This window comes from Microcaecilia unicolor, chromosome 6, assembly GCF_901765095.1.
Source record: "Microcaecilia unicolor chromosome 6, aMicUni1.1, whole genome shotgun sequence".
NCBI lineage: Eukaryota > Metazoa > Chordata > Amphibia > Gymnophiona > Siphonopidae > Microcaecilia > Microcaecilia unicolor.
The window spans coordinates 4,521,321-4,536,931 of NC_044036.1; the positions used below are offsets into that span (position 1 = coordinate 4,521,321).

General features: G+C 45.6%; 1 protein-coding gene across 1 annotated transcript in view; it reads left to right on the plus strand.

The window, feature by feature from the left end:
- The window catches only part of CDC20 (cell division cycle 20), a 251,137-nt gene that overhangs the window by 117,114 nt on the left and 118,412 nt on the right, over window positions 1–15,611 (plus strand). Inside the window, 1 exon segment of the mRNA XM_030207534.1 lies at window positions 299–495. Coding sequence (XP_030063394.1) covers window positions 299–495 — 197 coding nt within the window.

The window sequence follows — 15,611 nt, forward strand, 5'->3', positions numbered from 1 at the left end:
CTCCTCTGGAACCTTTCTTAAAAATCGGAGTAACATTGGCTAAGACATAATTTTACCTTTAACACTGCACACAAGACTCGCAGTATCTCACACACATGATCGTCACGTCTCAGGTGTTTCCTGATGGAAAAAAGGGGGGGTGGGGAAGGTTGAGAACTGCATTAGGATAACAATCTAGTAAAAGTACAGTATTGCAGCATGCAGAACTAGAACCACCTTTTAAGCTTCAGATCTGAAAGTGTTTGTGATATTAAGTTTTGCTTAACTGGGAGTGGTTCTCCTTTGCTTTTTATTCTAGATCTGAACTTGATTGACTGGAGCTCTCTGAACTATTTGGCCGTTGCTTTGGAAGACACTGTGTATCTCTTGAACTCTTCCTCTGGTGATATTGTGCTTCTGCTGCAAATGGAGCAGCCTGAGGAGTATATCTCTTCTGTATCCTGGATCAAAGAAGGCAACTACCTTGCTGTCGGCACAAGTAGTGCGGAGGTTCAGGTCAGCACTTTTTTATTAATGATCGATTTATGGCTGAGCTTGGGCACCCATCCTTGTCAGATAAATTATATTCTGAAGGGTTCTTATGCTGTTCACCAGGCTGCATTGAGCTTGCCATGAGTGGGAAAGCGCGGGGTACAAATGTAACAAAAATAAAATAGTGGCTTTTGAATAGAGCTTAACCTGTGGTTTGTCAGTAGCTGAAGCTATGGCGGTTTATTCATATGTCCTGAGCATTTTGGATGTTTGTCGCTCTCTAATTTAGGTTCTCTGATTTAGGCTCTTTGTATTGTTGGTGAAAAGTGTTTAAGATTTGTGTTTTAGATTTGCTGTGTGTTTTTTATTTTTATTATTTATTATGTAAGCCTCTTAGGGATAGGTGGGTTATATATTTTTAAAATAAATAAAAAATGTTTCTGACAACTCTGGTGCTGTGACGCTGGATGGACAAAGCTCCCTGAAGGCTGTTTTGAAACAGCAAACGTGCTGTGACTGTTGGTCCTTAGGGAACTCAGGTTAAAGCTGCAGATTTTTGGGGAGGAAGTTGTATCCCGATGGGTACTTGGGCCATAATAGCACGCTCAGAGTAATTGGTCCTGAGGGAAGTCAGGCAGTTATGTGCACCTGGCTGTGAGGTAACAAGATCCCAAGGGGAGGTATATATGCACTTGGGTATCTCTCCCCCTCGGCACACATCCCAATACCTCGAAATGAGACTGGGCAAACTCACCTCCACACTGGGGAATGATTCTCTGACCAGAAATCCCACTCCTTCCTCTCAGATGGTATATTAACCTCCTTCCTCTCACAGTATATTAACCAGTATGTATGTGGTGAACCCAGTTATCTTGGTTAAGATGATGGATGAGCTTTCAGATGAGTGGCTGCCTGGTTGTGGGGTGCCTCAGGGCTCCCCACTGTTGCCTCTTCTATTTAACGTGGTGTTATCATCTTTAGGATATTCACTGGAAAAGTGGTTTCCATTTAGATCTAGACTAGTGGATTTACTGCCAGAAGTTACAAGATGTATGTTTTTTAATTGGTTCTTGGATGGGTAAGAATTTGTTTTGCAGCTTAATAAGGAAAAGACCAAATTTCTGCTGACTGGGAAAGACGTTGAGGTTGATGATTTTCACATATATAATGAACAATACAGCATACACAGTAGAAAGATAATTAAGATTTGGGGGGTTATCAATTGTAAGATGACTACTACTACTACTACTTATCATTTCTATAGCGCTACTAGATGTACGCAGCGCTGTACACTTAAACATGAAGAGACAGTCCCTGCTCAACAGAGCTTACAATCTAATTAGGACAGACAAACAGAACAAATAAGGGATAAGGACAAAGAGTAGCAAGATTCTAGAATCCCAAAGAGTAGCAAGATTCCGGAACCCCAAAGACTACTACTACTTATCATTTCTAAAGCGCTACTAGACATACGCAGCACTGTACATTTGAACATGAAGAGACAGTCCCTGCTCCACAGAGCTTACAATCTAATTAGGACTGACAAACAAGACAAATAAGGGATAAGGACAAAGAGTTTCAAGATTCCGGAATCCCAAAGAGTAGCAACATTCTGTGCAGAATCCCAGAGAGTAGCAAGATTCCGGAATCCCAAAGACTACTACTACTACTTATCATTTCTATAGCGCTACTAGACGTACGCAGCGTTGTACACTTGAACATGAAGAGACAGTTCCTTGCTCAACAGAGCTTACAATCTAATTAGGACAGACAAACAGGACAAACAAGAGATAAGGGAATATTAAAGTGAGGATGATAAAATAAGGGTTCTGAACAAGTGAATAAGGGTTAGGAGTTAAAAGCAGCATCAAAAAGGTGGGCCTTTAGATCTGAAGACGGCCAGAGATGGAGCTTGACGTACCGGCTCAGGAAGTCTATTCCAGGCATATGGTCTACTTCTGCCGTATGGCTCTTCCACTTTGTCCACCAAATCCGCCTTCTTTGCTTGTACGAATGGGCCGAGACATTTTGCTCTCTGATTGGTTGGATTCTTGAGGCCTAAAATCATGTCATGGGCCACTGCTTGGGACAAATCAATCCTGTTCCTTTGTCCTATTACTCAATCTGAACATAGATTCCTTGTCGCCCTTTGATTGACTCAATAAAGAAATTATTCTTGGCATACTTGCTAACACATCTTTGGATAATTAATGGGTTTGGTCCTAGAAAATGCATCAACGTTCCTCCTAGACCCATGTGAACACTAATAGTGCCAGTTTGAGTAGGTATTTAAAATCCCTGCTGCGGTTGAGTTCTTGAGACCTTTGAACGGCTGAGTTTGCCCTGTGAGTTCCAGGTCTCAGCTGCTCAGTTAAGTGGTTATTGTTCATGTAGTCTAGTTCTACATTGTGGAAATAGATGCAGAGCTCAGGATGTGTTCCGCCTTGCCACGGGCATAGTTTGACTGTTTCATTTGGGGGGGGGGGGGGCAAAAGGGTGGCACTTGATGCATTAACATATTCTTTTGCATACAGACATCTCATACATATTCATGATTATTCCAAAGGAAAAAAACAAACTGGCTAAGACTGAATATGAAGCAACATATCAAAATAGTGAAGATAATTTTGTTTTTAACTAAAATGAACCAGCACCATGGAACATTTCTCTCATGATGATAGACCAAATAAATGATTTGACGAAGAGTTGTTTTTGGGTAATGCAGAAATTGAGAAGAATTAGAAAATATATTAATCGTGAACAGTTTCTATTGGTAGTTCAGTCTTTAATTTTGAGTAAAATAGTTTATTGTGATATAGTTTTAGTACATAAGTATTGCCACATTGGGACAGACCAAAGGTCCATCAAGCCCAGCATCCTGTTTCCAACAGTGGCCAATCCAGGTCACAAATACCTGGCAAGATCCCAAAAAAGCTAAATAGCTTTTATGCTGCTTATCCCAGAAATAAGCAGTGGATTTTCCCCAACTCAATTTAATAATGGTCTATGTACTTTTCCTTTGGGAAACCGTCCAAACCCTTTTTAAACCCTGCTAAGCTAACTGCCTTTACCACATTCTCTGGCAACGAGTTCCAGAGTTTGTTTACACGTTGAGTGAAGAAAAATTTTCTCTGATTCGTATTAAATTTATTACTTTGTAGTTTCATCGCATGCCCCCTAGTATTTTTGGAAAGATTTAAACAAATGATTCACGTCTACCCGTTCCACTCCACTCATTTTATAGACCTCTATCATATCTCCCCTCAGCCGTCTCTTCACCAAGCTGAAGAGCCTTAGATGCTTCAGCCTTTCCTTATAGGGAAGTCATCCCATCTCCTTTATCATTTTTGTCGCCCTTCTCTGTGCCTTTTCTAATTCCTCTGTGTCTTTTTTGAGATGTGGCGACCAGAATTGGGGGTGACAAATTTTTTTTAAACAGTTGCATACTATACAAAATGCTGCCGTTTGATCTTCTCACTAAAAGTTTCTTCACATATTACTCCATTTTAAGTAAAGATTCATTAGCTTCCAGTTGAGGGTCAGATTAGGTTGAAATTAAGTAGTCTAGTTTTCAAAATATTGTTTGAGTTATAACGGGTTGTATGGTAACATCAACATGCAGGCCAGTATATGGAAGAATGCATCTTGTACGACATTCTAATTTTTTAACATTTCCCAGCTCTAAAGGTGTTTGCTACTGAAAATTATTTCAGACAAGATGGCGTCAGGAACGGTTGTGTGGGCTCTTAGCTTCTGAGATTTGACTTTGTCCTGGTGAGAGGACTTGTCTTCCCGATTCTAGGATGGGGAAGAGAAAGGGGAAGACGTTAGCTCCTACCTCTCTGGTTCCGCCGCCGAAGCCCACCACCCACCAGTTGACTTTGGAGAGCTTCGGAGTGGGGACCCTTGGGGACCGGATGCCCACCTCGATTGAATCACCCTCGGGCGTAAAGTGCAGCATTGAGGGAGTGACGTTAAGCCATCCCTCCTATACAGCTCCTCTGCGACCCGGAGGTGATTTGTTGCCTGTGGGGTCATGGCAGCTTGAGGCCTTGGAAGTGGTCAGGCCCCAGGTAAAGAAACATCGTAGCAGCAGCAAGTGCAGGACACTGCTCCTATTACCTGGGAGATCGCAACCGTGAGTATTGGAGGATTATTGAGACCTGCAGTGGTGACTATGAACACACTATGGGACGCTATTCAGGGCGTGAATAACACATTGCTTTTGATAAATACTTCTGTTAAAGGTGAAATAATAGAATTAAAAAAGACTAATCAAAAACTGTCTGACCATGCTCAAGAACAGAGTGCAAAAACCACTAAGATAGAAGGAGAAGTTGAAAAATTACGGAATCTCACTGCGGCTTTAATTAAAGAACGAGAAATCCAGAATAGAAAGTTAGAATACCTTGAAAATAATGAACGTAGGAATAACTTGAGATTTTTGAACGTTCCGAAATGACCTCTAATTGCCGCTGTGGATATGCTGAAGAAATACTTTGGTGATATATTGGGGATCCCAGTGGAGGGATTTTCCCCCATAACGAGGGCCCAGTATATAACAGGGATACCTAGATTATCTAAAGAGCAACCTCAAACTGCTCCTAATTCTAATCTAAATCTGACAGAATTCTTGGAGAGTTCTCTTGAACTTATTACTGAAAGAATGACATTATTGGTAACCTTTGCTCTTGAACCAGACAGGAACAACATTCTTCGGTCATATTTTTGCCATATAAATGATTCCTTCTTGGGACAAAAGATACAGGTTTTTCCTGATATGGCACGAAGTACACAAAAGAGGAGAAAAGAATTCTTGATGTATAAATCAAGAGTTCTTAAAATAGGTGGAACTTTTTTGTTGAAATTTCCCTGTAAATGTTTTGTCTCTTTTGAACTGGCAAACTATATTTTTTTCACTCCCAAGAAATTGTTAGAATTTATTGAATCAAAAGAAAAGGTTAGACCGCCTATGAATGCGTCTCCCTAGTTAAAAATGCTGTTATATCGGCTGTGAACATCCAATCTCTCTCTACCGTTGTATGTAATTAATTTACTATATATTTCTACTTAAAATATTTTCTTAGTTTCTTGATTCACATTATGATGGACAAAGTTAAACGTGATTCCCATATTATTTATTTATTTATTACATTTGTACCCCGCGCTTTCCTGCTCATGGCAGGTTCAATGCGGCTTACGTAGTAGATAGGGTTTCAGTGTATTGCAGCGAGAATTACAAGCGGTAGTAAAGCTGTAGTAACGTAGCATGATAGAAGTAGTTAAGTGATATTACAAGAGAAGGAGTAGTGGAGGTGGGAGAGTTAGGGAGGGGATGAGTTGTATTAGTCGGGAGATTTGGTGTGAGAGAGTAGGGGGAGGGAGGAGTTGTGAGAAGATTGGTGGGAGGGGGGGTCTAGTTCATTGTCATTAACGCTTGCTTGCTTGGTTGTTGTGTGCATGGGTACATAGGTTTAAGTTGGATCATTTGGGTAAGCTTGTTTGAAGAGGTGGATTTTCAGCAGTTTCTGAAAGGTTAGGTGATCGTTGATTGCTCGAATAGAACTTGGTAGAGCGTTCCAGAGTTGGCTGCCTATGACCTGGATTGGCCGCTGTCAGGGACAGGATGCTGGGCTTGATGGGCCTTTGGTCTTTTCCCAGTATGGCATTACTTATGTACTTATGACAGAGAAGTTGGATGCATAGAAGGTTTTTTACTTACATAGTAACATAGTAGATGACGGCAGAAAAAGACCTGCACAGTCCATCTAGTCTGCCCACGATAAACTCATATGTAACATAGTAACATAGTAGATGACGGCAGAAAAAGACCTGCATGGTCCATCTAGTCTGCCCAAGATAAACTCATATCTTGAATTTGTACCTGTCTTTTCAGGGCACAGACCGTATAAGTCTGCCCAGCAGTATTTCCCGCCTCCCAACCACCAGTCCCGTCTCCCATCACCGGCTCTGGTACAGACCGTATAAGTCTGCCCTCCCCTATCCTAGCCTCCCAACCACCAACCCCTCTTCCCCCCACCTGCTCCGCCACCCAATTTCAGCTAAGCTTCTGTTGGGAATGTGTATGTGTATACCTTACTTTGATTTGTACCTGTCTTTTTCAGGGCACAGACCGTATAAGTCTGTCCAGCAGTATTTCCCGCCTCCCAACCACCAGTCCCGCCTCCCATCACCGGCTCTGGCACAGACCCCGTATAAGTCTGCCCTCCCCTATCCTAGCCTCTCAACCACCAACCCCTCTTCCCCCCGCCACCCAATTTCAGCTAAGCTTCTGTTGGGAAGGTGTAAGTTGAGATAGGTTCGCGAAGATTTTGTTCCGTTTCTGGGTGGAAGGTCAATTAGTTTGTCCATGTAGCTTGGAGATTCTCTGTGGATGATCTTGTGAATCAGTGTGTGTACTTTGAAGTTTATTCGTTTTTGATAGGGAGCCAGTGGAGCTTTTCGTGTAGAGGTGTTGCTTGCTCAAATCGTGACCTACCAAAAATGAGTCTGGCTGCCGTGTTTTGGGCAGTCTGGAGTTTTTTTAGGACTTGGGCCTTACAACCAATGAAAATACTATTGCATTGTGGGGCACTCAAAAAAAGTTAAGGGGTACACAGAACCGATCTTCATATGCCTGGATAACTCAAGAGCCTGGGTTCCCAGGGGGAGGGGAGAATAGGGTATTCGCTTCTTGGTTCCAAAAAGGATTGATTCGTTTTAGAGAATCTATGGATGGAGGAACCATTAAAAGTTTTGAGGTACTTCAAAAGGAGTACGACTTACCAGAAACAGATTTATATGCCTATCTCCAAATTCAAAATTATATTGTGAAAGAAAGATGGTTAAAGGAAAACCCAAAGGAAAGTGAAAAATTTGAAAATTTATGGGGGGAGATAGATGTGGGAGGGAAAGGGATTTCTAAGCTGTATGACCATATTAGGGGTAGGGATTTTGTAAAATTAGCATATATGAAAACCTGGGAACGGGACCTTAATAAAGAGCTTAGTGAGGCTGACTGGAAGAAGGTATGCCTTGAGGTGAAAAAAGCTTATTTATGTGTATTAGTTAAAGAAAATGCATACAAAATATTAAGTCGATGATATTACATGCCGGATAAAGTAAAAGCTATGTTCCCCAACTCTTTTGATCTATGCTGGAGGTGTGAGGAGGAGAAGGGCACATTTTTCCACATTTGGTGGGAATGTCCAGTAATAAAGGTGTATTTGGAAGAGGTAACGAGCTTATTAACCAAAACGGTGAGACAATTATTCCCTTGTGACCCTAAATGGTGTTTATTGGGTTGGGGGAACAAGGGGGGGAAGAAGTGGCAATGCCGAATTAAAAGAATGGGTCTGGCTGCGGCAAAATCTATCATAGCCTTGAAATGGAAACAGACAAGGGGTCCTGTAGGGCTGGATTGGATAGAGAGACTTAAAGTGGTGGTTGCACTGGAGAAATTGACAGATAGGCGCAGAGGGCGTTATCGTCCGACTGCAAAGGAATGGATACAATTGGATGGTGTTATGGGAGGAATATAGGAAAATGGACTGCATAAACCAGTGAAGCTGGGGATGGGGAGGGAGGCAGGGGATGGGAAGAGGGAGGGGGAAAATGTAAGGGGTGGAAAATGTTGATCAAGTATGATTAATGGAAAAGTATTGGAGTCTGTGGACTCAAAATATGTTGGCTATTTAATAAAAAATTTTAAATTGAAAAAACCCCCCAAAATACTATTGCAGTAGTCAGTGTGGGTAAGTACCTTGGATTGTACCAAACTGCGGAATGTTTTAATGGGGAGGTATGGTTTGAACGTTTCAGTACCATCATATTGAACATTTTCTTCATGGTGGCTATTGCGTGGTTTTCAAGAGATAGATGATTGTCTAATGTTACTCCTAGAATTTTCAGGTTGTCAGATATGGGGATCGTGACGTCAGGGGTGTTAAGAGTAGTTGGGAGGAGTGTGGTGGTGATAGGATTAGGCATTGCGTTTTCTCCTTGTTCATTTTCCTCTTAAAGGCGTTGGCCCAAGAGGTTAAGGTATTCATGCCAGTGATTATTTTGTCGGAGATTTCTGTTAAGTTGGATTTGAAGGGGATGAATATGGTAACGACGTCTGCGTAGATGAAGGGGTTGAGGCCATGTTTGGATAGGGATTTGGCTAGGGGGATCATAATAAGATTGAAGAGAATCGGGGATAGAGGAGATCCTTGGGGTACTCCACATTCTGATGACCAGGGAGATGAGATTGTTGAAGTTGACTTGACTTGGTAGGATCTTGTGGTGACGAAGCTTTTTAGCCATTTAATGATATTTCTGCCGATTCCTAGTTTATCCAGTAGTTTTGTCAGAATGTTATGATTTACCATGTCGAATGCACTGGATAGGTCGAATTGTAGAAGAAGGATGATGTTTCCAAATGATATTTCTTGTTTGAACTTGGATACTAAGGTGAGTAGTACAGTTTCTGTGCTGTGGGCTGGACGGAAGCCCGATTGCGACTCGTGTAGAATGAAGAATTTTTGTATAAATTCGTTAAGTTGAGAGGTCACTCTGTTTTCCATCAGTTTAATTAGTAGTGGGATGGAGGCAACAGGGTGGTAGTGATGATGTCGTTTGCTGGTTTCTTGGGTTTTTTTGGTATTGGTGTAAGTAGAATGTTCCTATATGTCACATAGAAGCCGTTGTACATTTCTCACTAATCTCTATTTTTTAATTATTTTTTACAATGCTGTGAGCCCCAACCCAAACACATCATGCTTGAATAGTATTAGAAGTGCTCAGTGAAATGCATATTACTCAGGCGAGTCTACTGGAACGGTAATATGTCTTATTTAGACATCATTGCACTTCTGCCCTCCCTTGCCACCTATATCTTAGAGTGTATTTAAATATACATCGTTCTTGTTAGATAAACACTTAGCTGCAGGCAGATGAAGTCCGTTGTAATCACGTTGTTGACCAGTATAGCCCAGTAGTCGCCTGAGGGCTTAGTGGATGTGTGCTCGTGACGTTAACAATTTTTTAACTCATGCCGTCTTCCTAGTAAGGCTTGTAAGCAGTAAATCTTCCAATCTCAGCAATGTCCTTTGTTCTCAACACACATGGTGTTTCACTATAGTAAGCGTCATCAGGAGAACCTAAACCGTCTGGATTTCGATGCTGGTGTACTGCTTCTCCCTATAAACATTAAAAAAAAATAATCCACTAAAAACGGTAGTCCACTGATAACTAATACTGCCTAAATTCTAATTTTCATTTTTAAGTGTCATTAGTCATCATCTATACCAAAAATATTATACAAAATTGCTGTGGCATACCTGAAGATGGTCCGCCTTCCACTCCCGCGGTCCAACCGTTACACCCACGCTGGCACATGCGCGGTATTTCAAAGCGAAACGTGCGCTCAGCTGTTACTCTTCTTCCAATCAGATCAAGCAGGGCTGCCATAATGTGACCAATGATGTCCCCAGTCACTGTCATTCATGCAGCCACTCAATTTCTCGATTCAGCCCCCGAGGGGCCACCGTATCCCATTGAAATATTGTTCTCTGCTCAAAGTGCCTCAATTTTCTAGTGATGTTTCCACTGGCTCCTGCCTGAAGGATAAGAATTGCTCTGCCTTAATTTATATCTTTATATCTTTCCTGTTTTTGTTACATACTCTGCTAAAATAGTGATTTGCATGTCCCAATCCTTAGAGCTGTACACCTGGACATTTCTTCTGGTGAATTTAAGTGCAGCTCTTCAGATAGGTTACAGAGGAGACATTCCTACAGTCTTAAGCTTCCCTAGAAAAAAAGAAAAAAAACCCTGTATATCTGCTAATATTGTGATTTACTTGCTGTGTTTTAACCTGGTTTGATATCTGTTTAATCTGAAAACTAGCAAAAGAATTAGATCTTTTGTTTGCTCCCTAAAAGTGTACCCTTCCCCCATCTGGCTTGTAAATCAGTAGGCTAAGGTGAGTTTGTGTTGTAGGAGGAACAGTTAAACCACATGGTCTTCACTGGCTCCTGCCTGAAGGATACACACAGATGAGAATTGCTCTGCCTTAATTCAGGCTTAATTAAGTACATAAGTAATGCCATACTGGGAAAAGACCAAGGGTCCATCGAGCCCAGCATCCTGTCCACGACAGCGGCCAATCCAGGCCAAGGGCACCTGGCAAGCTTCCCAAACGTACAAACATTCTATACATGTTATTCCTGGAATTTTGGAGTTTTCCAAGTCCGTTTAGTAGCGGTTTATGGACTTGTCCTTTAGGAAACCGTCCAACCCCTTTTTAAACTCTGCTAAGCTAACCGCCTTCACCACTTTCTCCGGCAACGAATTCCAGAGTTTAATTACACGTTGGGTGAAGAAAAATTTTCTCCGATTTGTTTTAAATTTACTACACTGTAGTTTCATCGCATGCCCCCTAGTCCTAGTATTTTTGGAAAGCGTGAACAGACGCTTCACATCCACCTGTTCCACTCCACTCATTATTTTATATACCTCTATCATGTCTCCCCTCAGCCGTCTCTTCTCCAAGCTGTATAGCCCTAGCCTCCTTAGTCTTTCTTCATAGGGAAGTCGTCCCATCCCCGCTATCATTTTAGTCGCCCTTCGCTGCACCTTTTCCAATTCTACTATATCTTTCTTGAGATGCGGCGACCAGAATTGAACACAATACTCAAGGTGCGGTCGCACCATGGAGCGATACAACGGCATTATAACATCCTCACACCTGTTTTCCATACCTTTCCTGATAATACCCAACATTCTATTCGCTTTCTTAGCCGCAGCAGCACACTGAGCATAAGGTTTCAGTGTGTTATCGACGATGACACCCAGATCCCTTTCTTGGTCCTGCATTTATATCTTAATTCTGGCTTAATTCTGCATTTATATCTTTATATCTTTCCTGTTTTTGTTACATACTCTGCTAAAATAGTGATTTGCATGTCCCAATCCTTAGAGCTGTACACCTGGACATTTCTTCTGGTGAATTTAAGTGCAGCTCTTCAGATAGGTTACAGAGGAGACATTCCTACAGTCTTAAGCTTAAGCCTACCCACCCCAAGACGGACACTTCATAAATAACTTCCCCAAATACACTAATTATCACAAATTAACTCCACCCATATTACAACTGTCTCTGAAAAGAAAACCCCTCATTATCACAGGAATCCCCAGTCTTCTACTCACCAGCTAAGGATTACTGCTCTAATAATAAGAATCTCAGCCAACAGACCCATAGGCTGCTGTTCTCACTATATCATACCTGTTCATACCCATTTCAATCAATCAGGATGACTTTTATTCTCTGTAATAATTGTGGTGCTTTAGTTTCAAGACCAATTATCTGGAGACTTAAGGCTTGTCCTATCTGTCTGCAACTCACTAGATTAAAACACGAGCTCAGTAAAGTAAAACAGGAACTAGATGCACTTAAAGCAGCATCTAGGACCCGCGCAATATCATACTGCACAGAATCATACCAAATTATCACCACTACCACAAAGGATAAAACCACCTAAATATATATGGATCACTGTAGGTTCTCCGAGGACAAGCAGCCTGCTTGTTCTCACGACTGGGTGACGTCCGCGGCAGCCCCCACCAACCGGAAGAAGCTTCGCGGGCGGTCCGCACGCAGGGCACGCCCACCGCGCATGCGCGGCCGTCTTCCCGCCCATGCGCGACCGTTCCCGCCAGTCCTTTCTTTTCCGCGCCTGGAGAGAGTCGTGCGATTGCCGCTCTCTCTTAGTCAGCCCCGGAAAACCGTTGCGTTCTTCGCGAATTCGTTTATTTTTTGTTTCTGTTGCCGCGCGCTCCAGTTTTTTCTTTTTCCTTTTACTTAAAAAAAAAAAAAAAAAAAAAAAAAAAAAAAAAAGAGAGCACGCGCTTTATTTTCCCTCATTTCTAGCGGGGGCGTCGCGTTGCGGCCTTGTGGCTGCGCAGTCGATTATTTTTCGAGGTGTGATTTACCGCCACCATCGACGACTTTAACTTCGCTGACGTGATTTTTCCGTCGATGTCCTCGAAGGTCCCGAGTGGATTTAAGAAGTGTGGTCGGTGCGGCCGGCCTATCTCGCAGACCGACACCCACGCTTGGTGCCTCCAGTGCCTCGGGCCGGAGCACAATATCAAGTCGTGTTCTTTGTGTCTTGGTCTCCGGAAACGGACTCAGGTTGCGAGGCAAGTTCTTCGGGACCGTCTTTTTGGAACTTGCGCCGGCCCCTCGACGTCGACCTCGACGGCATCGGTATCGACGGCCGGTTCTTCGGTACCGGTATCGATGCCCGCGAAATCGGCGCATCGACCCCAGGAGCACAGGGCCCGCCGGTCCTCCGGTGAGGGTAGGGGTGAGAGGCCGCGTGGGCAATCGGCCCCGGTCACTCCCTCGGCCCATGGCCCTCGGGACCGAACCCTGTCTGACCCAGTTCCTCGAGACCGAGGGGGATCGACCTCCTCCTCCTCCATTCCACCTGGCACCGATGACGGGCACCGTAAGAAATCTAAGAAGCACCGTCATCGGTCGCCTTCGATGCATCCGGCTCTCGGTACCGGCGAGGAGTCGACGCCGAAGCGTCCGCGTCGAGAGGAGAGATCCCCTTCGGTTGTGGAGGTACCGACGCGTCAGGGTCCCAGCACTTCGGTGCAGTCTCCTGGACCCGAGCAGCTTCCGGCACCGACACCTCTACCGGCCCCCCGTCTTTCCCGGCAGCGGGCCTGGACGAGTGCCTCCGAGCCATCCTTCCCGGGGATCCTGGAAGGGCTGATGCGCCAGGCTGTGCCGGCGCCGGGGGTGCTTGCGCCTTCGGTGCCGTTGACTGTGGCGCCGGCGAGCTCTAGCCCGGTACGCCGGTCTCGACCGCCACGCAGGTGGAGTCCCCGTCGATGGAGGGAGCTTCGTCCCCGCCGGCGTGGGAGTCCACTGCTCGACGACACCGAGGCCTCGGTGCGTCGACGTCGAGCCGGGCCCGGTTAAGGACTCAGCTACATGAGCTTATGTCCGATACCGAGGAAGAGGCCTCGTGGGGGGAAGAGGAAGACCCCAGATATTTCTCCTCAGAGGAGTCTGCGGGTCTTCCCTCGGACCCCACGCCTTCACCAGAGAGGAAGCTCTCGCCTCCTGAGAGCCTCTCCTTTGCCTCCTTTGTAAGGGATATGTCTATTTGCATTCCCTTCCCCGTGGTCTCTGTGGATGAGCCGAGGGCTGAGATGCTCGAGGTCCTCGACTATCCATCACCACCTAGAGAGTTCTCCACGGTGCCGTTGCACAATGTCCTCAAAGAGACACTGCTTCGGAACTGGATGAGACCGCTATCTAATCCCATCATTCCCAAGAAAGCAGAGTCCCAGTACAGAATCCACTCGGACCCAGAGTTAATGCGGCCCCAATTGCCCCATGACTCGGTGGTCGTGGATTCTGCTCTCAAGAGGGCACGGAGTTCGAGGGATACCGCCTCGGCGCCCCCGGGGCGGGAGTCTCGCACTCTGGACTCGTTTGGGAGGAAGGCCTACCAATCCTCCATGCTCGTGACCCGCATCCAGTCATACCAGCTCTATACGAGCATCCACTTGCGGAACAATGTGAAGCAACTGGCGGACCTGGTCGATAAGCTCCCGCCGGAGCAGTCCAGGCCTTATTAGGAGGTGGTCAGGCAGCTGAAGGCGGCAAGAAAGTTCCTGTCCAGGGGTATCTATGACACCTGTGACGTGGCATCTCGTGCTGCGGCCCAAGGTATAGTGATGCGCAGGTTCTCATGGCTGCGTGCCTCTGACCTGGACAACCGCACCCAGCAGAGACTGGCCGACGTCCCTTGCCGGGGGGATAATATTTTTGGTGAGAAGGTCGAGCAGCTGGTGGACCAACTGCACCAGCGGGAAACCGCTCTCGACAAGCTCTCCCACCGGGCGCCTTCAGCATCCACCTCAGCAGGTGGACGTTTTTCCCGGGCCCGGCAGGCTGTGCCCTATTCTTTTGCAAAGCGTAGGTACACCCAGCCAGCCCGAAGGCCTCGTCAGGCACAGGGACAGCCCCAGCGCGCTCGTTCTCGTCAACAGCGTGCGCCTAAGCAGCCCCCTGCGCCTCCACAGCAAAAGCCGGGGACGGGCTTTTGACTGGATCCACGGGAACATAGCCGCCCTCAAAGTGTCCGTACCGGACGATCTGCCGGTCGGAGGGAGGTTAAAATTTTTTCACCAAAGGTGGCCTCTCATAACCTCCGACCGGTGGGTTCTCCAAATAGTGCGGTGCGGATACGCCCTGAATTTGGCCTCCCTGCCACCAAATTGTCCTCCGGGAGCTCAATCCTTCAGCTCCCATCACAAGCAGGTACTTGCAGAGGAACTCTCCGCCCTTCTCAGCGCCAATGCGGTCGAGCCCGTACCACCCGGGCAAGAAGGGCAGGGATTCTATTCCAGGTACTTCCTTGTGGAAAAGAAAACAGGGGGGATGCGTCCCATCCTAGACCTGAGAGGCCTGAACAAATTCCTGGTCAAAGAAAAGTTCAGGATGCTTTCCTTGGGCACCCTTCTGCCAATGATTCAGAAAAACGATTGGCTATGTTCCCTGGATTTAAAGGACGCATACACTCACATCCCGATACTGCCAGCTCACAGACAGTATCTCAGATTCCGCCTGGGCGCACGGCACTTTCAGTATTGTGTGCTGCCCTTTGGGCTCGCCTCTGCCCCACGAGTGTTTACAAAGTGTCTCGTGGTGGTAGCGGCGTACCTACGCAAGCTGGGAGTGCACGTGTTCCCATATCTCGACGATTGGCTGGTCAAGAGCACCTCGGAGGCAGGAGCCCTCCGGTCTATGCAGTGCACTATTCAACTTCTGGAGCTGCTGGGGTTCGTGATAAATTACCCAAAGTCCCATCTCCAGCCAACACAGTCTCTGGAATTCATAGGAGCTCTGCTGAATACCCAGACGGCTCAGGCCTTCCTTCCAGAAGCGAGGGCCAACAACCTCCTGTCCCTGGCTTCGCAGACCAGAGCGTCTCAGCAGGTCACAGCTCGGCAGATGTTGAGACTTCTGGGTCATATGGCCTCCACAGTTCATGTGACTCCCATGGCTCGTCTTCACATGAGATCTGCTCAATGGACCCTAGCTTCCCAGTGGTTTCAGGCCACCGGGAATC